Raw genomic sequence first — 25,093 nt, 5'->3', positions numbered from 1 at the left:
TTTAGAAGCTTTTATAAATACAAGATCTGTTATGGTGATCAGTTACTAACTATTTTCACCCCATTCTATAGTTTTTGAGTAGCTGTCTACATTGATATTGGGCAGGTATAGAAAATGGGAAAGTTAACATTATGAGAGATTACCATCAGGGTAATATTGCTGGTTCATGCCTTCTGGAGGACCTTGTCCACCATGACTGTATTGGTCCCCATAATAGTCTTCCTGGCCTGAGTACTGCTGTGGTGGGCCTGAAAAACCACAACCAGTCAATACATAAGTATCTTGTTTTTTCTGTTAACAAGCTTGCTAATTTCTGGTTTTAGTATGAGAAATGTTTCTCAAATGTACTCCCCACCCACGCTGTTGCATTTCAGACAACATATTTCATCTACTTGCTTGGCTGCACTAGACTCCATAGCATATACAGTAGAACCTCAGAGTTACGAACACCTCAAGAATGGAGGTTGTTCGTAACTCTGAACAAAACATTATGGTTCTTTCAAACGTTTACAACTGAACATTGACTTAATACAGCTTTGAAACTTTACTATGCAGAAGAAAAATGCTGCTTTCCCTTTATTTTTTAGTAGTTTAATGTTTAACACAGTAGTGTACCGTATTTGGCTCTGCTGCTATCTGATTGTGTACTTCTGGTTCTAATTGACCTGTGTGATTGACTGGTCAGTTCGTAACTCTGAGGTTCTACTGTATGTGACTCTAGCTCAGAGTTCATTTTAAGAACACATGTAAAACAGCAACAGCACTAAGCTATGCATCAAGAAAAATACAGACTATCTTTTAAAGAGGACTGCAGTTAAGAAAAAAATTACAAGACTGTGGAATATAATTATATTTTCTCTCACTTTCCTCTAGTGGTTGAGCAATTTTAGAACCAAATGGGTTATTTAATTATTTTCCAAACATATCAAACTTTTGTGACAACAAACTGAATTCTACTTCTTCATACAGCAGGTTCTCTGGGGTGTAAACTCTTTGGACACTCTTTTTATTCAGAAATGAGCTTGAAACAAAAGAGATATAAATTTCAAAATTCATGTCCAAACTAGTAGCTTTTCTGCTGCAAGAGCTACGTTTAAGAAGGAGGAAAAAATATACTGGAGACAAAGAAACCTGAAATTGTGCACATAGCAATTTCGTTCAAATATGATGTAGACAAAAAACTATTTACAAAAATTGCCAAGATCGTTATTTAAACTAATCTGAGAAGTTCAATGTAGAGTCTTACCTTGCTGTGGTGGCCTATACGGAGGAATCTGTCTCTGACTCATCATGTGATTTCCTTGGTTAACTTGGCCCATCATTCCCATTGGTGGCTGCTGGCCCTGGTAATGTTGCCCACCTCCCTGTGGCATACTATATTGCTGGGAAGGAGGTGGCTGCTGGTGCATCATTGGACCTGTAGAGGGGGGAAAAAAGCAACTATAATGTCTTTTCTAAATCGTGATCTGTATTAAAATACTTTAAAACAACGTAACAAATCAAATCTTAAACTATTAATAACCAAATCCACACATATATGTCAAAAGCAGTACCATCTAGCATTGCTTAATTCTGGAGTTATGCAAGCTGAGGTAATTAATTCAGTCACGAATTTACAGAACAGAACTTCTCCAAAAGGATGAAGATGGTTGCAAGAAGGTGTTACAGCTTTTTAAAAACAAAACAAAACAATGGGCATGTTGTATTTTTCATTCCTATTTTCCTCATGCTCAAAGTTAATGGAACCATTTCCACTCCATTTCCATTCTGGATCAGACCAAAGGTCCATCTAGCCAAAATCTTGTCTTCAGACACTGGCCAATGCCAGATGCTTGAAAGGGAATGAATAGAACAGCGAAATCATCAAGTGATCCATCCCATAATCCAGTCCCAGCAACTGGCAGTCAGAGGCTAGGGAAACCCAGAGCATGGGGAGGCATCATTGAAATTCATGGACCTACCCTTCATGAAATTATTTAAGTCTTTTTAATCCAATTATAGCTCTGGCCTTCATAACAACCCTTGGCAACAAATTCCACAGGTTGACTGTGCATTGTATGAAATACTTCCTTTTGTTTGTTTTAAACTTGCTGCCTATTAATTTCATCGGGTGACCTCTGGTTCTTGTATGAAGTGAAGAGGTAAATACATTTCCTTATTCACTTTCTCCACACCATTCATGATTTTATAAATCTCTATCATATCTCCCCCTTAGTTGTCTCTTTTCCAAGCTGAATAGTCCAAGTCTTTTTAATCTTTCCTTATATGGAAGCTGTTCCATACCCTTAATCCTTTTTGCTGCCCTTCTCTGCACCTTTTCCATTTCTAATGTACCTTTTTTTTAGATTGGGGCAACCAGAACTGCACAGAGGACTCAAGGGGTGGGTGTACCATGGATTTATATAGTGGCATAATATTTTCTGTCTTATTATCTATCCCATTCCTAATGCTTCCTAACATTCTGTTAGCATTTTTGACTGCCACTGCACACTGAGCAGATGTTTTCAGAGAACTATCCACAATGACTCCAAGATCTCTTTCTTGAGTGGTAACAGCTAATTTAGACCCCATCATACTGTATGTATAATTGGGATGTTTTCTAACGTGCATTACTTTGCATTTATCACCACTGAATTTAATCTGCAAGAAATGCATAATTCTCATGCAACTGTAACTACAGAGGTCACTTTGTTCCTACTACAATATTCTCAGATTAAAACTACACTGCAGTTAAGATTGGAAGTACACATCAGTAATTACATATATTTTTTTAAATGTATGTTACTTAGATTAAAAGCTGTCTAGAGCCAGGATAGTATTTTCGTTACATGTCTAGCCCAATGGGGTTCTAGTCCATGACTGGGCCACCAAGGCACTACCACAATACAAATAAATAATAAAAAGTTTAATTATCCTAAAACAAAAGCATTATAAACTCAGAAAATTCAGAGACAAGGCTAAATTTATAACAGCATTCAAACAACCTTAACTCTGCCCTGTACTGACAACCATATGATGTGATTATAGATTAGATTAAACTACTTTTTAAAGAAATATTAGAATCCCTTCTCCCTTCATGGTGTCATCACAGGGAGGTTAAGGTATCAGATTTCACTAAATCTTAACAAGAGGTAAAATGTGAAGAGTCTACGTTATTCCACTATTAAGATCATTAGGGCAAGAAAAGTCCAACAAGGTGCTAAATTGTTTGTATGTCTGTTTCTTTTCTAAATCCTGATCTGTATTAAAATCCTTTAAAACAGCATAACAAATCAAAACTTAAACTATTAAAAATAATTTTTTCTTTTCTTTTTTTTAAATGGTCAGGTGCTAAACTAGGAGCAGAAAGTATCATAGCAGAAATTTAATGGCAGAAAACTAGCTAAAAGCAGCCAATTTTGAGGATAGACTTATAAGAGGAATATTACATGGTAACATTCAAGAAAGTTAAATCAAATTAACTGAAGGTGTGATTGTAAAGTGCATTAAACCTCTGTATGCACGCTCTCATTCAGAAGTGGACAGACTTCAGTTTAGTTTAAACAAATTGTAATTAAATTAATTAAGAGCACAGTAAGAGGGAGGCTGTTCTAAGTGTGTTAGTGGGGGAGGTAGCCAAAAAGTTCTCAACAAGAGGAGGCAAAAAAGCAGCATTAAGGAGAAAACAGATGTTCCACATTTTCTTTTGAAGATAATATAGGCCATTAATTAAGACCACAGAATTAAAAATCCTGCTTCTGTTCTCTAGTATGACAATTTCTATGTTCCAATTTTAAAGTACTGAATAAAAGTGTTAAAATGAAGATGCTGAAATTATTTTTCACTTAACTGAAATTGTATTTCATATTCTGGATTTTCCAAACAATTGGACAATTCAGACCATTCCACTTGACTACAGCTCTGTCTGAAAGTACTGAGAACAAGAACAGTCTTAAAGAAATAAAAACTAGTTGCCATAACATTCCTAGATCTCAGGAAAGCTTGTTAATTAACAATATTAATATTAGTCACAATACAATGTGATAAAATGTGTTGGCTCCCCATGGTGCAATGTAGAGGTTTCCTATTTGCTTTTTAAATTAGAACTTCATTAATGCTTTGTAAAGCCACAATGAGAATCCACTACTCTGCATCAGCCTAACTGTGTATTATGTTAATAACAAAGCACTTGGCTTCTTTCCAGTTTGATCCAAGTCTCCTTTATAAGGATGGCACCAAGAAGATGAACCATGAGTTCTATCAGTTTCCAGAATGGAACCATTTCATGCAGCAGGTTGGGGAGGTGTAGTTTTTGTTTGTTTTTTAGAAGGGTTGGAGGGTGGGGTCCAGTAGTGGTTTTTTTTTTGTTTGTTTTTCGGTTACAGTTTTATGCCATATTTAGTTTCATACTTAGAATACAAAACTGAATAAGACTATAACAAAAAAACAACCCCCACTCTGCAAAAAACAAACTAAAATATTAGATGACAGGACTCCCTTTTTGATCTGGTTTGTTGTTGTTATTGTTATTAATGATTTATTTACAGCCCATCTGATGGTTTGCTGCTCTAGAACATATTCCAATGACTGTGAATTGTTCATTTTGGAAGAGAGGCCCAGAATGGGAATGTCTGTGAGGACTACTGCTGACAGAGGAAGAAGATTGCAGGAGAGTTCCATTAGTATGTTATACGTTAATTCTCAACTATAGGAAAACTTGAGAATTTTTGAAGGAATAGTTAAAGATGCAGTCATGCTGAAGTTTACTGCCACCCAATGCTGAAATGGTCTCATCTATAGTTGCAGATAAGAGGTTACATCATGGAAGAGGCCACAAGATTCCTCTGTGTAAAGCAAATCACGCTTATCTTTGCGGGCTCACTTTCAGGAAAAGTATGTCTTCGCAAATGTCCACAAATCTTTCCCCTGGAGGGAAAGACATGGCTTTTATTGAGTCCAGGGTAGCTTTAACAAATATTATTATCTGAGTGGAAAACAGGGTAAATATTCTGCAGTTTATACTCCAGTGACAGAGCCAGAAGAGTACCCCGAAGTTACCTACTACAGGACTGGCCCAACAAAGAAAATAACAGAACGCCACTAGCCGTCACCTTCAGCCCCCAACTAAAACCTCTCCAGAGCATCATCAAGGATCTACAACCTATCCTGAAGGACGACCCATCACTCTCACAGATCTTGGGAGACAGGCCAGTCCTTGCTTACAGACAGCCCCCCAACCTGAAGCAAATACTCATCGGCAACCACACAACAAAAACACTAACCCAGGAACTATCCTTGCAACAAAGCCCGTTGCCAACTCTGTCCACATATCTATTCAGGGACACCATCATAGGGCCTAATCACATCAGCCACACTATCACAGCCTCGTTCACCTGCACAGCTACCAATGTGATATATGCCATCATGTGCCAGCAATGCCCCTCTGCCATGTACATTGGGCAAACCGGACAGTCTCTACGTAAAAGAATAAATGGACACAAATCAGATGTCAAGAATTATAACATTCAAAAACCAGTCGGAGAACACATCAATCTCTCTGGTCACTCGATTAAAGACCTAAAAGTCACAATTCTTCAACAAAAAAACTTCAAAAACAGACTCCAACGAGAGACTGCTGACTTGGAATTAATTTGCAAACTGGACACCATTAAATTAGGCTTGAATACAGACTGGGAGTGAATGTGTCATTACATAAAGTAAAACTATTTCCCCATGTTTATTTCCCCCCCTACCGTTCCTCACACATTCTTGTCAACTGCTGGACATGGCCCACCTTGATTATCATTACAAGAGGTTTTTTTTCTCTCCTGCTAGTAATAGCTCACCTTACCTGATCACTCTCGTTACAGTGTGTACGGTAACACCCATTGTTTCATGTCCTCTGTGTATATACAATCTTCCCACTGTATTTTCCACTGCATGCATCCGATGAAGTGAGCTGTAGCTCACGAAAGCTTAAGCTCAAATAAATTAGTTAATCTCTAAGGTGCCACAAGTACTCCTTTAAAATAAAGAGTACTTGGTCACAAAGCTGGAACTGACAGCTAGCTATGATGGGCTGATAACTGGTGAGAAGAATTCCTATAACACAGGAGCTCTGCAGGAGCTGCTGCAGCATTTAGGAACCCCAATGAAGCATACAACATTTAACTGCTAATGTCTTCTAGGATCTTGGCAGCTTAGAAACTCCACAGGTGACTGGAAGCCCAGACAAATGATAAACAGACAAAACTTCATACCTTTTGCAAGCCTTGCTCATGTTACAGGGAAAACTTAAAAGATTCTTCAGCAGGATCTCTAACCCTTTAATATGCCAAGGGAGCAATCTGTTATTCCTAATAAACCAGAAATATCTTTCCAATATGTATCACTAATTGAAAAATAGCAGAAGGAACTGACGCTTTACAAGGCCTTCACCTTGCAAACTAGATTTGAAGTTTCTAGGCCTCCTCATTTTTGAGAGGACATTTAAGAAACTAAAATAATAATTTGCCAGATGGGCAAAACACCTAATATTTCTAATTCAAAGCAGTTCAACTATTTAAACCTTTGCATTTGACAAGTAAGACGTGGCATCTGTTGAAAGCAGACTCTGTTCACAATCAGCCATGCCTTTATTTCGTCAAGGTATAATTCCTATAGGTAACTACCCTTTAAAACCATCTGAAATTGAAGTCAGTATAAAATGAAATGCATAAGTTTAAGATGTTGCGTTTTTTTTTTTTACTTATGAATTCCAAATGGTTGGGTCTTGGTTATATTTGAGACTGTCTTGCCTTGTGTGTTCCACCATGGCAATAGCAATCAGCACAGGTGTTCAAACTAACAGCCCTCTGTTTAAATGGGAAGGGGCTGGTAGCAGGGCATTCAGAGTGAAGGGTCCTCAACAACTGAAATCACTTCTTCCCTAGTGCCTGAACTGTGTGACAATCAGCACCCTATGTTAGGCTCATTTATCTTTCCAAAAAGAAAAGGAGTACTTGTGGCACCTTAGAGACTAACCAATTTATTTGAGCATAAGCTTTCGTGAGCTACAGCTCACTTTATCGGATGCATACTGTGGAAAGTATAGAAGATCTTTATATACACACAAAGCATGAAAAAAATGGGTGTTTACCACTACAAAAGGTTTTCTCTCCCCCCACCCCACTCTCCTGCTGGTAATAGCTTATCTAAAGTGATCTCTCTCCTTACAATGTGTATGATAATCAAGTTGGGCCATTTCCAGCACAAATCCAGGTTTTCTCCCCCACCCCACAAATCCACTCTCCTGTTGGTAATAGCTTATCTAAAGTGATCACTCTCCTTACAATGTGCCACAAGTACTCCTTTTCTTTTTGCGAATACAGACTAACACGGCTGTTACTCTGAAATTTATCTTTCCAGTCTTTTACTGACTGGGTAGGAGACTGCTGTTTAGGATTTTGGAGTATACGGAAAAGGAGAAGTTTGCTTCACTGGAGTTAGTGGTGTTTGTGATCTCTTACATATTTGTTTGTAACTACTGTACAGTGGCCAGAAGTCTGGAAGGATATTTTATATATTTAAATAAATAAAAATGTCTTTAAAATCTTACCATCAGGTTCAGCAAACAGTCCTGCAATGAGCCCTCAACAACTGGAAAGGCAAACATGACATCCAGAGCTATACTTCGGCTGTTTAACTGGGTAGACAACATGTGTCTAACGTTTAGTATATGGAGACTAGTGAGTCAGAGATACTTGGCTCACATCTCAGCTTGGGCAGGGGAATGGGGTCTACCAAAGTGGTCTGCAGAGGGACATGAAAAACAGGATTCCTGAGAAGGCTGTGTTATTTATTTTGTCCTTTTTTGTTAAAACATAGAATCATAGAATATCAGGGTTGGAAGGGACCTCAGGAGGTCATCTAGTCCAACCCCCTGCTCAGAGCAGGACCGATCCCCAATTAAATCAAAGTACTTGAGTTCGATAGTTTGTCACCATAATGCAGGAAGGTCAATTCTGTTCAATCTACATAAGGAAGTCGTTTCTAAGTAACTAGAGACTTCGGTTTGTTGAAAAATTCTGCTTACAGCAGTCTCCAGATAGCAAAAATGTCTTGTTAAAATTGGCAAAATATCTTATTCGATATACTGTACCAATAAACTTGTAGGATTTTATACCAAAAAAAAAAAAGGGGGAGGGGGGAGACAAAGGGTTTTTGTTCCACATTCGCTCAGCCACTTTACATTCCCATATTCTTCATAAAGGTTGGCTAATATTCCTTGCTGTTTTCTCAGAGTGGTACAACAGCTTCAATATGAGAGTCACCTGTGGAACTTATTAACACTCATTTTCCAAAACCCAAGACGACTAAAATTTTCAGTTGTAACAGGACTGACCTTGTAAAATAATCTTGTGAAGGCACTAGATTTTCATGCAAGGCATTCCTTCAGCAGGTGTCTTATAAATTAGTGCAAGTCAATGATTAATACAGTGGATACTGATAACAAATCACATTACTGGACTTGTTGCCATACTAAAAAGTTTTTTCATTCCTATCCTACTAATACCATCACTCAAATGATAACTTCTGTATGACTTCATACTAGTAACTGCGTACACAGAAAAAGTGTTAAAAAAAATATTAATGTTGCAGATTCAGCACTCAAAAGTTAGCAAGTGCCATAATTAAAGGTTACCTATATGCAGCCTTAATTTAGCCCCTGAGCATATGCATCCCCTTTTAATTACATGATCACATGCATTTTTCCACAAGACCACTTCCTCATTCAGTGCACAGGATGGACAGTACTCACTGAACAAGCAGCTATACCATAATACAAGGGTGGCCAACGTGTGGCTCCAGAGCCACATGCAGCTCTTCGAAGTTAATATGCGGCTCCTTGTATAGGCACCGACTCTGGGGCTGGAGCTATAGGTGCCAACCTTCCAATGTGCCGGGGGGTGCTCACTGCTCAACCCCTGGCTCAGCCACAGGCCCTGCCCCCACCCACCCCTTCCTGCCCCCTCCCCTGAGCCTGCCCTGCCCTCGTTCCTCCCCCTCTCCCCAGCACACCACAAAACAGCTGATTGGGAGGTGCAGGGAGGGAGAGGGAGGCGCTGATCAACAGGGCTGCCAGTGGGTGGGAGGCGCTGGGAGCAGGGGGAGCTAATGGGGGGCTGCTGACATATTACTGTGGCTCTTTGGCAATGTACATTGGTAAATTCTGGCTCCTTCTCAGGTTCAGGGTGGCCACCCCAGCCATAATATTTTATCATCATAGTTCAGTGTGTGGCTCATGCCTTATTTCCACCACATTATTCAAACCCTGCCCTGAAGACTGAATTATTAATTTCTTCATGAGTTTTTCTATGGAACACATTACTTATATAGTATCTGACCCTTTCACAAACATTAATGAGTTTATTTTCACAACATCCCTGAGGTGAGATGGTATTATTATCTCAATTTTGCAGATACTAGGGGACAGAGGCATGGAGTGATTAAAGTCAAAAATATCCACTAATTTTGGGTGCTCTATTTCATAGATTCCACAGCCAGAAGGGACCATTGTGATAATCTAGTCTGACCTCCAACATAACACAAGCCACAGAACTCCCGATTTAATGCTTGTTTGAACTAGTGCTTATCTTTTGAAAAGCATCCAATCTTGATCTTAAAGTTGCCAGTAATAAAGAATCCACCACAACCCTTGGTAAGTTGTTCCAATAGTTTTTTATCCTCACTCTTAAAAATGTGTGCCTTATTTCCGGTCTGAATTTGTGTACCTTCAACTTCCAGACACTGGATCTTGTTATAACTTTGTCTGCTAGACTGAAGAACCAGTTATCAAAATTTTTCCCCCCCATGTAGGTATCAAATGTGATCAAGTCACTCCTTAACCTTCTGTCTGTTAATAGATTGAGTGCCTTAAGTTTATAAGGCATGTTTTCTAATCCTTTATTCATTCTTATGGCTCTTCTCTGAACCCGCTCCAATTTATCAATATCCTTCTTGAACTGTGGACATCAGAAATGAACACAGTATTCCAGTAGCAGTTGCGCTGATGTGAAATACAGAGGTAATATAACCTCCGTAATCCTACTTCAGAAATTGAATTAGCTCTTTTGATCACAGCATTGCACTGGGAGTCCCTGTCCAGCTGACAGAGCCTCCATCCTGTAAGTATGGCCTACCTTCTTTTTTCCTAGATGTACAACTTTACATTTGGCCATATTAAAAAGCATATATGGTTTACTTGTTCCCAGCTTAACACACAATCCAGATTGCTTTGGATCAGTGGCATGTCCTCTTCATTTTTTTACCATTCCCCCAAATCTTTGTGTCATCTACAAAACTTCATCAGTGATGATTTTGTGTTTTCTTCAAGGTCACTGATAAAATGTTAAACAGCGTAGGCCCCGAATCGCTCCCTGAAGGACTCCTCTAGAAACACACATGCTTGATGATTCCCTGTTTACAATTACATTTTGAGAACTGTCAGACAGACAGTTTAAAATCCATTTAATGTGTGACCTGTTGATCATTTCTAGTTTTTTAATCAAAACATTATGTGGTATGAAGTCAAAATCTAAGTATATTACATCAATACATTTATCCTTATGAATCAAACTTGTAATCTCATCAAAAAAAGATACCAAGTTAATTGGAGAGGATCTATTTTCCATAAAACCATGTTGATTTGCATTAATTATATTTCCCTCTTTTAATTCTTTATTAATCTAATCCCATATTAGCTGTTTCGTTATGCTGCCTGGGATCAATGTCAGAGTGACAGGCCTATAATTAACCAAAGTCATCCCATTTACCCTTTTTCAATATTGTTTCAACATTTGCTTTCTTCATCTTCTGTAAATTCCCCAATTTTCCAAGAGTTAACCAAAATCAACATTAACTGTCTAGAGAGTTCCATGGCCAGCTGTGTGATACTAGCAGTGTTACCAGCTCCACCAGTATAATTGTCTCAGCAACAGTTCCTGCTCCACAGTGAAGCAAAGTAATGATTTCTTTAGATGCTGCTCCATCCTCTCTTTGAAAATCCATTAAAGTACTAACAACAAAAAAAATGAGGAGTACTCGTGGCACCTTAGAGACTAACAAATTTATCTGGGCATAAGCTTTCGTGGGCTAAAACGCACTTCATCGGATACTTGCAGTGGAAAATACAGTAGGAACATACACATACACAGAGAACATGAAAAAATGGGTGTTGCCATTCCAACTGTAACGAGACTAATCAATTAAGGTGGGCTATTATCAGCTGGAGAAAAAAAAAACTTTTGTAGTGATAATCAGGATGGCCCATTTCAAAGAGTTGACAGGTGTGAGTAACAGTAAGGGGAAAAGTAGCATGGGGAAATAGTTTTTAGTGAGTGTAATGACTCATCCACTCCCAGTCTTTATTCAAGGCTAATTTAATGATGTCCAGTTTGCAGATTAATTCCAGTTCTGCTGTTTCTTGTTGGAGTCTGTTTCTGAAGTTTTTTTGTTGGAGAATTGCGACATTTAGGTCTGTAATTGAGTGTCCAGGGAGGCTGAAGTGTTCTCCAACTGGTTTTTGAATGTTATAATTCTTGACATCTGATTTGTGTCCATTTATTCTTTTATGTAAAGACTGTACGGTTTAGCCAATCTACATGGCAGGGGGCATTGCTGGCACATGATGGCATATATCACATTGGCAGATGTGCAGGTGAACGAGGCTGTGATAGTGTGGCTGATGTGATTAGGTCCTATGATGGTGTCCCTTGAATAGATATGTGGACACAGTTGGCAACGGGCTTTGTTGCAAGGATAGGTTCCTGGGTTAGTGTTTTTGTTGTGCGGTTGCTGGCGAGTATTTGCTTCAGGTTGGGGGGCTGTCTGCAAGTGAGGACTGGCCTGTCTCCCAAGATCTGTGAGAGTGAGGGATCGTCCCCAGGATAGGTTGTAGATCTTTGATGATGTGCTTGTGAGGTTTTAGTTGGGGGCTGAAGGTGATGGCTAGTGGTGTTCTGTTATTTTCTTTGTTGGGCCTGTCCTGTAGTAGGTGACTTCTGGGAACTCTTCTGGCTCTGTCAATCTGTTTCTTCACTTCAGCAGGTGGGTATTGTAGTTGTAAGAATGCTTGATAGAGATCTTGTAGATGTTTGTCTCTGTCTGAGGGGTTGGAGCAAAGGCGGTTGTATCTTAGAGCTTGGCTGTAGACAATGGATCGTGTGGTGTGGTCTGGATGAAAGCTGGAGGCATGTAGGTAAGTATAGCGGTCAGTAGGTTTCCAGTATAGGGTGGTGTTTATGTGACCATCGCCTATTAGCACTGTAGTGTCCAGAAAGTGGATCTCTTGTGTGGACTGGTCCAGGCTGAGGTTAATGGTGAGATGGAAATTGTTGAAATCATGGTGGAATTCCTCAAGGGCTTTTTTCCATGGGTCCAGATGATGAAGATGTCATCAGTGTAGCGCAAGTAGAGTAGGGGCGTCTCGTCCCCTAACGAGACGCCCCACTCTACTCTGAAGTTGATCGGTTACTTACAAAATACACCGATTTTTGCAGACATTTAGTTTAATTCTTTCCCTGTATTTACTTCTACCTACATCATTTACTTTCCTTATTAAGAGTCAAGTCTTCATAATTAAGGTATTTCAGCTGCAGTATGCCCAATACTTTTCTAAAATGATTCACAAATGTTATAAAAAAAATGCTCCCAGACCCACTGCCTAACAAACACACAAAATTTAACAACTTACAGCCAAAGGTATATTTGCTCCGATTTGCAATCACAGCCATGTACTTTTTCTTAACTACCAGATTTCTTAGAGCTGTGTAACTACAACTGTGGTTAATCTCAGAATCATCAGTTTTCTTGCTTTTGCTAACAGTAACCAAACTCGTGGTTGGACTGTCTTCTGTACTAACACTGACTGGATCTTCCTGTTGATTTGAACCTCTAGCTGACCTAATAAAAATAAAAAGGATTCCTTCACGGACAGACAGACAGATGTGCAACAAAACATGGAACAAAAGACAATATTGGAAAGAAAAACTCAATCTCAATTCACACTACAGTATTATGTATATTAGTAACCAAAGAGAAACTCTGCCAAAATAAAAAACATTTTCTCTCACAGCAGATGAAGTAAAGGGAGCCCCACACATATTCTTTAGTTGACTTGTTTGACATACAATCCAGATAGATAGATAACAAACATGTTTTAATTACTGCATTTACATTTTGGATTCCATAGTTTGGCTTTTAGAGGACAGTGTATTCAAATCAAATGCAGTAAGACTTTACAACCAGCAAGCGGTGTTCTGCCCTGTCTGTTAAGAGCATGTGTGTGAATACATAGCATAGAGACAAGTTAATAGTTTTGTCCATTGTGGTAGTATGATATTTTTATACTGCAGTGTATTTGGCACTAACACAAGGACCACACCGCCAACAGGATAGAGCATCTCTGCTGTTTATTCTGGATAAATATCTTCGATACAGAATTAATTCTGAATTGTTACTTTATGCATAAAGACATCATCAGAAAATACTATGTAGAAACAGATTTTGTCTGGGACTGAAATTCTATTCCTAATACAAAAGAAACAGGTATTCCAAATTAAAAACATATGTGTGATAGAGAACAGAGATACATATGTATACATAATATTAGATAGTCTCCTATATATGTTTACTGGGACTATCTAATCTTAATTACTCAATTAATCCATGAGATTGAAGAGTGATTTGTGTATCAATACTTAAAAAGAAAAATGTATTGTTTTACCACAGTAAATTTCTACAGGAGATACACACAGCAATGTAGTAACTCTCTTATATCACGATCTTCACTAAATGCAGAATGTTACATAAATAACACTACAAAAAAGACATAGGTTCCCTTCAGATCTGACAAAAGCAGATATTTCCAGTGGTTCACACTATGTCTGAATGTGGCCCAATGACTGAAAACAATTAAGTGACTAAAAGGCAGGAGAAGAGACAAAGGGTGGGATCCACAAAGGTACTTAGGTGCCTCATGCCCATTTTTAGGACCATTGCGATCCAGAAAACTCCAGCTCCGCTGCTGTCTAACTTCATAAGTGCTTAAACTCACTTGGCACCTAAGCTTTTGCCTCTGGACATGAGAACTGGAGCCTCACTCCTGAGCACCTATCTCCTCCACAACTGCCCACTCTAGGCAACCAGATGCCTATCTCCCACCTAAGAGTGAGAATAATTCACAAACCAGAAAGACAGGCGTTCAGCCATCTAAGCTTAAAGAAGGGGCCCTATTCATTAGGTAGCATCTGAGCACATCTACTGGATCAGCCCCCTCAGGCTAGTTTACACAATATAGCCTAGGGGAAAGGGGAAGAGAAAGAAAAGGAGGACCTCCCTTATAACCTTTAGCCAAGTGGACAGGGTATTCACCCAAGATGTGGGAGAACCCCCAGTTCAAGACCCCGTCCTCATGAAGGGGTGAAGGAATTCAAACAGGGACTGGCCACCTCTCAAGTGAGTACTCTAACCACTAGGATACAGAATCATTCTAACTCTATCTCTGGCTCAATTAATATTTAACTATTCAATGTTTCATTGAAGTGGACCAACTTCAACAGGAGAAATTGAGGGACACCCATATCAGACCATTTCCACAGCCTATCGGTTAGGGCACTCAACTGATAGATGATCGACCCAGTTCAAATTACTTCTCCTCCTCAGGCGCCTATCTCCAAGAAAGGAAAGGGGCTTAGCATACACCGCTCTGGTCAGCATCTCCCATGGGCTACCTTAGGCAGTTCCCCAGCTAGCGTGCTGGCTTTTGTGGATCATGTTCTTAGGTGCCTACTTCTCCCCATTCATTGTTTAGGTAGTCTTTGTGCCTAACTCAACCTTTGTGGACCCCAGTGGTTCTAATGATTTTCTAGGTGCCTAAAAGTTAGGTGCTGTGGTGCTCAGCATTGCTACACCTAAGTCCCCTCATGGATCCCACCCAAAGATCCTTAGGGACAGAAAGATAAATATATTTAGAGAAGGAAACACTTTAACTTGGAATAAAGGCTTTTTTCCACCTTTAAAGGCTTACGTAAGAGGCCTCGTTTTCTAGGTGACTCCCACTTAATAGGAATTAAATTTCATTTACCTTGGTTTGGTTGCATGTTTATATTTGGTCTGGGGCCATAGTTGCTCATGGGCTGTCCTTGGCTCAGAGTCATCTGATTCTGCACTGGCATGCTTTGTGAAGATGGCACTGAGTGATTATAACCGCCCATGGACCCATGGCTACTTGAAGACATGTTCATGGAACTGTTTGTCATACTGAGTTGATTAGGCCCAGGTCCTTGCATAGGCATATGGTTAGGTCCTTTGGAAAGAAAAAACATGTTACGTTAAGTACCATTAAACAATCAACAGCAGTCACACTCAGTCACAACACTAATTATATTATGTACTTTTATTAAATCAGGGGGTTGGCTTATGATTTCTTGACCGGATTAAATCATAAAACAGAGTTTGCAATTGTCATTAAGTTTAGTTCCATTATGACTTTACATTATCTCTTATAGAGTAGCTGAAACTTTTAAAATAAAAGTTGCAAACCATCATTCAGCCTTTCTTAAATCCATACTCTGTACAAAGCTTGCCTTTTAGCACTTAGCTCACATACACCTAGATTTCAACACCCCCCTTATTTATCAGTGCAACAGTAGGTTCAAGAGCCTGGCTCTACAGATTTTAATGTATTCATACTAGTCAACCTAGATATTCTTTTGAAACTGGTATTTAATACTTGGGAAATAATAACAAGTACTGAACTTCAGACAGTGCAAAGAAACACACCCCCCCCACACACATAATTATAACCATATTTAACATTAGGTTCTAACATCAACTACAGCCAAAAGCTTACAAATATATTTACAGATTACAGAAAAAAACAGTTAACCTCTCACCATTGCTCCCAGTGAAGACCCAAAGGATGAACAACCTGGTCACACACCCATATGGCCAGTTATACCTCTTCACCCTTTACTCCTCCCTTCCTGGCAAGACAGGTTGGAGTTTGATTGATCTCTTGATTATACCCACTCTCAATGGATATTTTAAAAAAAGAGTATAAGCATGACTGCTTGATAAACTATCTATTCTTTTAGCTGGGAGATGTGAATTGAAGCCCCTTTTCCGTCAATATGAATATCAGCTGTTCACATACTAAATATTTATTTTTTTGTAACTGGAAATTGCTTCTATAAAAGGAATTTTTTTTTTTGCCTCTCTATGGTGGCAGTGGAATACAATTTTATTTTGTACAGCTTTTTTCATATAGGCTTTATCCCCAAAAACTTTACACAGTATTAAATAATATAGTTATAAAGTTAAAATGAAAAAATAAAAGCAGAGAGAGAAAATCAGGCAAGGGAGAAAATTTTCTGATCAGATATGAGGGTCGAGAAGGTAGTGAAATCAGGAAGGCTTATGTAAATGACAGACATCCTAAGAGGGAAGTACTATATGACATGCGGTACCTCAAAGTACCCCCTGTAACCCTCATATTCATCATTTGTGTATGGTTGTGATATTTCATACAAAGCATGCCATGTAAGACACCATATGAAAGGTCATGATCTGCTGAAACCCACTCTTCTGTCAAAATATGTATATTGTTAATGTGTGTGATATTATGAGATTTTTCTTTATGGTTGTTATTGAAATATGTTTTGAGTTTGGAAGTCGCCCATTGCTAGCTCTCCAGTGATAGCAAAGGAGGTGATCCACACACAGAAAAGCGTTAAACAACCATTGATCAGCAGAGGAGTTGTAAACAAGACATTTACAATTCTGTAACAGAGGTGCATAAGCACTACACAATGGGAATTGCTCAACTCTATGACTCAGTTGCACAAGACCACACCAGGTGAACTGCTCAACTCTGTGACTCAGCAAGGCCCACCAGGACATTTAGGCCAGTATTTTTCAGGCACATGGACAGAGTATAAGATAAGGGGCAGTGGCATCATGCAATTACCTCTCTCCTCCCCCACCTACGCTGAAGGCAACAATGCTGGGAAGACAAAGACTTGAACTGAAGAGACTGGTCCCAGGCTGAGAAGGAAAGTCAGCCTGTGTATTAAGAACTATAACCTACCTGCAACATCCAGTAGGGTGAGAAAAGCTGTTTGATTCACCTCTGGTTTAGCCTAAAAGAGGCTTTAGGCTGCATGTTTACTTTTTATTTTCTTAAGGTAACTCTCTCTTACTTTTATGCCTACCATTTATAATCACTTAAAATCTATCTTTCTGTAGTTAATAAACTTATTTTAATGTTTTATCCTTACTAGGGAGCTTGTCTAAAGTGCTTGGGGAATCTGTTCAGGTTACAAAGGCTGGTGGCATGTCCATTTTCCTTTGATGAAGTGGCAAATTAATTAATAAGTTTACACTGTTCAAAAGGAGGTCTTGAGCAGTGCAAGACAGTATATTTCTGGGGTGCAAGGCTGGGGGCTTAAGAGACTAGCTGGTGTTTCCATGCATATAGATCATGAGTGGTTTGGAGAGCACTCAAATTGGCTTGACGTGCCTCTGCATGCTGGTGGCTGAGTGATAACGGCAGCTGGAGGGGTTTGCTGCTTGTCACTAGCAAAGCATTGTGAGAGACAGCCCAGGCTGGAGAGTTTAGGGGGCACAGCAGTCCTACAGTTGCAAGGAACTTGTCACAGGAAGGAAGTCTATCATACTACCAGTAGCAAAATTATGTGATGGGGCAAAGAGGCCAACACTACACAAGCTGAGTGGGGAGTGTAGAAATGATAGGTCTATTAATAGGCTACATCATGGCTAAGTAGGCGTAAAGCTTTCATTGTGAAATAGGCTGCATAAATGATATAAAACAGAAGGCAATTCTGAAATGGATCCTAAAAGAAACATGGAACTAGTGGAGCAGTATGAGGACAAAGCAATTTGGTTGTATTTTTCTGTAGGTTTGAAAAGAATCATATCAGCATTCTATATGTCTGGAGAGCCAGGTCTTGGCCAAGGAAAAACAGCTGCAATATTCAAAGTCAGAAGAAATTAAGGCATAGATAAGGATTTTAGATGAGGCAGTGGTATACACCAGAGGTTCTCAAACTGTGGTCCGTGGACCACCAGTAGTCTGCAAGCCTCCATTCAGGTGGTCTGCGGATAGTTCCCTCTAAGGTGCACGCCTGGGCGGCTGCACACAAGAAAATGAAGGGCCACCCACCTAATTAGTGAAGCCGTGCAGGCCTTGGTCCACTAATTAGGTGCCTGGACCCTGGAGAAGACACACATGTAAGGTGAGGTGGTGGCCTTGGGGGGAATGGGGGATAGGTGTGAGGGGGCAGTGGGGTAAGAAGAGGGGGAAATTTAGGACATGTAGGGCTGTGGCGACTTATAAATCCATGGTACACCCACACCTTGAATACTGCACGCAGTTCTGGTCACCCCATCTCGAAAAAGATATAATTAGAATTGGGAAAAGCACAGAAAAGGACAACAAACATGATGAAAGGTATGGAACAGCTTGAATATGAGGATATATTTAAAAGACTGGAATCGTTCAGCTTAGAAAAGAGACAACTAAGGGAGGAAATGAGTGAGGTCTATAAAATCATGAATGGCATGGAGAAAATGGAGGAGGAAGTGTTATTTACCCCCCTTCAAATAACACAAGGATGAGGGTCATCCAATGAAATTAATAGACAGAAGATTTAAAACAAATATAAGGAAGTACTTTTTCACCCAACACACGTGGAACTCAATGCCAGAGGATGTTCTGAAGGCCAAAAGTATATGTGGGAGGAGTGGTAGATACGCTGGAGGGGAGGGATAGGATACAGAAGGACCTAGACCAATTGGAAGATTGGGCCAAAAGGAATCTGATGAGGTTCAATAAGGATAAGTGCAGGGTCCTGCACTTAGGACGGAAGAACCCAATGCACAGCTACAGACTAGGGACCGAATGGCTAGGCAGCAGTTCTGCAGAAAAGGACCTAGGGGTGACAGTGGACGAGAAGCTGGATATGAGTCAGCAGTGTGCCCTTGTTGCCAAGAAGGCCAATGGCATTTTGCGATGTATAAGTAGGGGCATAGCGAGCAGATCGAGGGACGTGATCGTTCCCCTCTATTCGACATTGGTGAGGCCTCATCTGGAGTACTGTGTCCAGTTTTGGGCCCCACACTTCAAGAAGGATGTGGATAAATTGGAGAGAGTCCAGCGAAGGGCAACAAAAATGATTAGGGGACTGGAACACATGAGTTATGAGGAGAGGCTGAGGGAGCTGGGATTGTTTAGCCTGCAGAAGAGAAGAATGAGGGGGGATTTGATAGCTGCTTTCAACTACCTGAAAGGGGGTTCCAAAGAGGATGGCTCTAGACTGTTCTCAATGGTAGCAGATGACAGAACGAGGAGTAATGGTCTCAAGTTGCAGTGGGGGAGGTTTAGATTGGATATTAGGAAAAACTTTTTCACTAAGAGGGTGGTGAAACACTGGAATGCGTTACCTAGGGAGGTGGTAGAATCTCCTTCCTTAGAGGTTTTTAAGGTCAGGCTTGACAAAGCCCTGGCTGGGATGATTTAACTGGGAATTGGTCCTGCTTTGAGCAGGGGGTTGGACTAGATGACCTTCTGGGGTCCCTTCCAACCCTGATATTCTATGATTCTATGATTCTATGGGCTCCAAAAAGAATTAGGTAAGTTCATGGAGGATAAATCCATCTAAGGAGCGCACCTGGGCGGCTGCATACAAGAGAATGAACAGCCACTCACCCAATTAGTGAAGCCATGCAGGCGTGGCTCCACTAATTAGGTGCCTGGGCCCTGGAGAAGATGAACATGTAAGGTGAGGTGGTGGCCGTGGGGGGAACAGGGGATAGGTGGGAGGGGGCAGTGGGGTGAGAAGAGGGAGTGGGGGGAATTTGGGATGTGCAGGGCTGCGGCGGTCAGAGAAAAAGGTGACTCTCCCCAGTTCTAGGGCTGCGGCTGCTGGGGAAAGATGGCCTTCCTTCCCAGCCTCAGCTCTGTGGCGGGGGAAGATACCCCCCTCCTTCCCAGCTCCAGCTCGGGGGCTGCTGCAGCAGGGGAGAGGGGGAGAGACCCCGCCCTGCTCCTTCCCAGCACCAGCTTGGGGGCTGCCACAGTGGGGGAAGAGAGGACACATCCATTGCGTTAGAAAGATAAGACTAATGATATGAGTTGTGTCCTTTTATTTGTAGAACAAAAAAAGTTAACTATTAGTAAGGTTTTTTCTATATAGCGCTTTTATCCAAAGCGCTTTACTATAGTTAGCTAACGGTACAAATAACATTTGGAAAGATCATTAAGTGGTCCGCCGAGACCCTCAGCAATTTTCAAGTGGTCCGCGAAAAAGAAAGTTTGATAGCCACTGTTATACACAGCTTACAGAGGCAGTTATTGGAGGATTTGCAAACAACAAGTTGTATTAGAAAAAAATGAAGGTCAAGAATCATACACAAACAAAAAAGCCAAACGGGAAGAAAACTCATCCTTGAGGTGAGCTTGTTGCCTGGTTGGTTGGGGGTTTTTGTGTGCTTGCTTGATTGCCATGTGCCTGCTTGATTGAAGTTTTATAGTGTGTTCTGTTTGGGGGAGCTCTGTGCTGAGCCAAGCGGCCTGCTAGCCTAGGCAAGGCTGAAAGCTTCCTAACAAAGCTCTAGCCTGCTCTCCTTTGATCCCTAATCCCTTAAGGATCCCTTGACAAGGGGGCCAGGGATAACTGAGGGAGAACAGGAGTTTAAAAAGCCAGCTCCTATATGACCAGAGGAGCTAGCAAACAGGGGAGTTTAGAGAGGGAGCATGAGAGCCAGATACACTTAATGACCATTCTCTAAACTTAAGCCAATAAACGTCCCCCTCAAAAAAACAAAAACCAACCAAACAAAAACCTCTGCAAGAGTAAAAATAATGCAGACAGATGTCCAGCAGCAAAGTAGAGGCTATTCTGTTTACTGCACTGAATGCAGCATGTATAATTACCTGCCTTGTGGGCAGGGGGTATATGTGTGCACGCAGTGCAAGTAACTCATGGTCCTCAGACACGAAATACAAGACCTTGAGATCACAGTGGCTGAATTGGAGGAGCTACGGGAGACAGAAAGGTATATAGCCAAAACTTTCTGGGACAAGGTAGTGTGATCCCACCCCCACTCTGACAGCCTCTGTGCTGTTGAGAAGGATGAAATTCTCAACAAAGGAGAGCATCAAGCTGGAGCAGAGGGAAACAAACCTATAGTTGGGACCCTCCTTCCAGATGGAGTCATGATATCCTATTGCACAGAGGCTACCTCTCCAGAGGAGGGAATCCGTTTTTTGGAAGAGACAGGTAATAGTAATGGGGGATTTAATTATTAGAAATATTGATAGCTGGGTTTGTGATCACTGGGAGAACCACACGGTAAATTACCTGACAAGTGCGAAGGCTGAAGACCTCTTGAGACCTCTATACAGATTTGTGTGCAGTGCTGGGAAAGACCAGGTGGTTGTGATACATATAGGTACCAAAGACATAGGGGAAAGTAGGAAAGAGGTCCTGGAGACCAAATTTAGACTGCTAGGAAAGACATTAAAGTCCAGGATTTCCATGGTAGCATTCTTTGAAATGCACCAGTTCCACGCACAGGGCCAGTTAGACAGGCAGAACTGCAGGGTCTCAATGTATGGATGAGACATGGTGTTGTGGGGAGGGACATAGGAACTGGGGCATCTTTTTGGAACAAAGAATGATATTAAGGAAGGATGGGCTCCACTTAAAACAAAACCATAGTGCTAGCTGGTAAAATGAAAAGGTCATGGAGGAGTTTTAAACTAAAGGCTAGGAGAAAGCCGACAGCCACAGAGGACAACACAGTTCAGACAGACACATCCCATGGGGGAGGATTTATTAAAGTGGATACACTCTGTATCCTAGTAAAGAGGGGAGGATAGAAGGTGATAAAGTACATGTAGGAACTGAAGAAAAACAGTCAAACAAAGGAGAGTCCCATTCAATTACATCATAGGAAAGAAGAGAACTAAATACTGACAAATTTTATAAGTGCTTGTATACAAATGCTAGAAGTCTAATTACTAAGATGGGTGAACTTGAGAGTCTAATATTAAATGAGGATACTGATACAACAGGCATCACAGCAACATGGTGGAACAATGATAATCAACACAAGGGTACAAAACATATAGGAATGACAGAATAGGTCATGCTAGTGAAGGAGTGGCACAATATGTGAAAGAAAGCACAAATCAATATTGGAAAAATATCTTAAATGAACCAAACAGTACCACAGAATCTCTTTGGATTGAAATTCCATGCTTGAAAATGAGAGTATAGAGTAGGAATATACTACTGATCACCTGACCAGGATGGTGTCACTGCTTGTGAAATACTTAGGGAGAGTGGAGAGGCTATAAAAATAAAAAACCCAATAATCATGGGGGATTTAACTATCCCCATATTAACTGGGTACATGTCACCTGAGGACTGGATGCAAAGATAAAATTTCTAGACACCATTAATGACTGCTTCTTGGAGAAGCTAGCCCTGGGACCCACAAAGGGAGAGGCAAGTCTTGATTTAGTCCTAAACAGGGTGGATACCAAATCAATGATTTTTTTTTAAAAATTGCAAAAGAATCAGATTTTTTTTTAATTTAAATTGGATTTTTTTGATAAAATGCTTTTTGAGGAAAAAACCTATCTAAAAGGTAGTGTGACAAAGTTCCTCCTCTACCTTGGTGGGTCTTGCGCTTATTGGCAGATTTGCTCACCTTGGAGCTTCACAGCAGCCCTCAGCTTAGCAGTTTTTCTGAACCCACAGTCCAGGTTGACTCCTCCTATGTCTGACCAGGAGTTGGGAGGATTTGGGGGTAACCCGGGCCCGCCCTCTATTCCGGGTTCCAGCCCAGGGCCCTGTGGAATGCAGCTGTCTAGAGTGCCTCCTGGAACAGCTGTGTCACAGCTACAACTCCCTGGGCTACTTCTCCATGGCCTCCTCCCAACATAGGACCTTCCTCTTGGTGTCTGATAATGCTTGTACACCTCAGTCCTCCAACAGTCCATGTTCTCACTCTCAGCTCCTAGTGCCTCTTGCTCCCAGCTCCTCACACACACACCACAAACTGAAGTGAGCTCCTTTTTAAAACCCAGGTGCCCTGATTAGCCTGCCTTAATTGATTCTAGCAGCTTCTTGATTGGCTGCAGGTGTTCTAATCAGCCTGTCTTAATTGTCTCCAGAACGTTCCTGATTGTTCTGGAACCTTCCCTGTTACCTTACCCAGGGAAAAGGGACCTACTTAACCTGGGGCTAATATATCTGCCTTCTATTACTCTCCTGTAGCCATCTGGCCCGATCCAGTCACAGTAGTTTTCATTAAGATACATTATAGCTCAAAGATATCTCATCATGGAATAGGAATTATACATTCTAATTCTATAATATGAGACAATATAGTCATGTAATGTTTAAGAAAAGTTTTGTAAATGAGTTCCAATAGTTCATGGATTAGAGACCCAATCTTATGGGGTTCCAGGGGCTTCTGTATAGATTATTTAGGTTAATCTTTCTATCTACCCAATGGGACTCAGTGCTCAGTCTAGAAGATATCATCAGAGATGTTCAATTTTGCAGTTCTCAAACTGTGGATTTGTGTCTCCAAAGATAACATGCTTGTTAACAGCAAAAATGTTTTTAAATATATAAATAATATACAGAGGAGAGAAATAACAGACCTCAATCCTATTGTTCCTCTGCAAATTTGTGTACACAGAATCAAACCCTTACCTCTCTCTAAAAGTACAAAAAGTTTCAAAAAGTTCAATGACTAGCAGATTGTTGGGGGCGGAACAGATCTGGACAAGGAGAAGAAGTCTGGAGATAAATGTGAGAAGGGAGGGACAGGCAGTAGAAACAGAAGTGAAACTGCTTGAGCAGCATATTCCAGAAGTCTTGAGGTCTTTCTGAGTGTAACCTTCATTGATTTGAGATCTACCGAACCATTCTCTCACTGGAAGGGAAAACCTATAATAGCAGCAGGCCGTGAAAGAGACCCAGTTTGGGAATATTTTAATGAAGTTCCTCTACCTGTGGGTAAAACAGGCATGTGTGCAAAATGCAAACAGTGCAACAAAGAAATGCAAGGCCTGGTCACCCGAATGAAACAACAACAAGAGAAGCTGCATTCAACGTGATGAAAGGAACATGTCTGAACATGCAGGATCTTCAGGTTGGTAAACTTCTTTATTTCATACTTCTTTCTTAAGGAGTGCCTGTCTTCCTTCTGGACTATTCTTGAATTTTCATATTTGAGCAAAAAATATAGTTGTTACTCTATGGTACTATGATTTAAGATGCAGTTGTGATAAAAAATAAATAGCTGAAATAGGTAGATCTTTTTACAATTTCACCTTTAAAGTAGTACTGAGTGTCAGTGAATGCAAGGAGAATGCTAAATGAGAGTATGGTAATAATAATTAAATAACTGCATTGACTTATTTTGTTTAGGAGAATCCATCCTCAACATACGGGATTCTGAAGACTATCCACCTTCAAGATCACCATCATTTTCTATAGTTTCAAAGTTATCTGCCAATGATAGTGTTTCAGTCACATCATATATGTCACATAGATATACTGTGGCTATCACCTGTGGCAAAAAGAAGAAAAAAAACCGCCATCATCCAGAAACAACCATAGATATGTTTGTGATAAGAATCTGCAGATTACAAAAAGAGGTAATTGATGAAAAAATTGCCGTTTGTTTATGAAACAAACTCTCCTTTTCCATATGATTGAGAACCCACACTTCATTAACATGGTTCAGTCATTAAGACCCAGATACAATCCACCCAACAGAGCAGATGTCGCAGGCAAACTGCTGGATAAAGTGTATGAAAGAGAAATTGAGCAGTGTGCAAAAGGTCTAGAGGGTGAAATTGTTAACCTGAATCTTGATGTGTGGAGCAATGTCCACAATGATCCTGGTGTATGTGCTTGTGTGACAACAGAAGAGAGGAATGTCTTCACAATTGATACATCAGGAATGCACACACAGCAGAATACTTACAAGTAGTAGTAGTAAAAGCTATAACAAACTGTGAAAAAAA

General features: G+C 40.4%; 1 protein-coding gene across 5 annotated transcripts in view; it reads right to left on the bottom strand.

Annotated features, from left to right (window-relative positions):
* SS18 (SS18 subunit of BAF chromatin remodeling complex) overlaps positions 1 to 25,093 on the bottom strand; it is a 63,502-nt gene that overhangs the window by 10,039 nt on the left and 28,370 nt on the right. For 3 of the 5 annotated variants that reach the window (XM_073331344.1, XM_073331345.1, XM_073331349.1), the window contains exons 5-7: positions 15,104 to 15,325; positions 1,247 to 1,417; positions 144 to 248 (exon numbers count right to left, since the gene is read on the bottom strand). In XM_073331344.1, coding sequence (XP_073187445.1) covers positions 144 to 248; positions 1,247 to 1,417; positions 15,104 to 15,325 — 498 coding nt within the window. The remainder of the gene's footprint in view (positions 1 to 143; positions 249 to 1,246; positions 1,418 to 15,103; positions 15,326 to 25,093) is intronic. The other 2 variants (XM_073331346.1, XM_073331348.1) reach the window with 1 other exon arrangement.

The sequence above is a fragment of the Lepidochelys kempii genome, chromosome 2 (genome assembly GCF_965140265.1).
Source record: "Lepidochelys kempii isolate rLepKem1 chromosome 2, rLepKem1.hap2, whole genome shotgun sequence".
NCBI lineage: Eukaryota > Metazoa > Chordata > Testudines > Cheloniidae > Lepidochelys > Lepidochelys kempii.
Note: the sequence above shows the minus strand (reverse complement) of the source record. Positions and strands in the feature narration are given on the sequence as shown.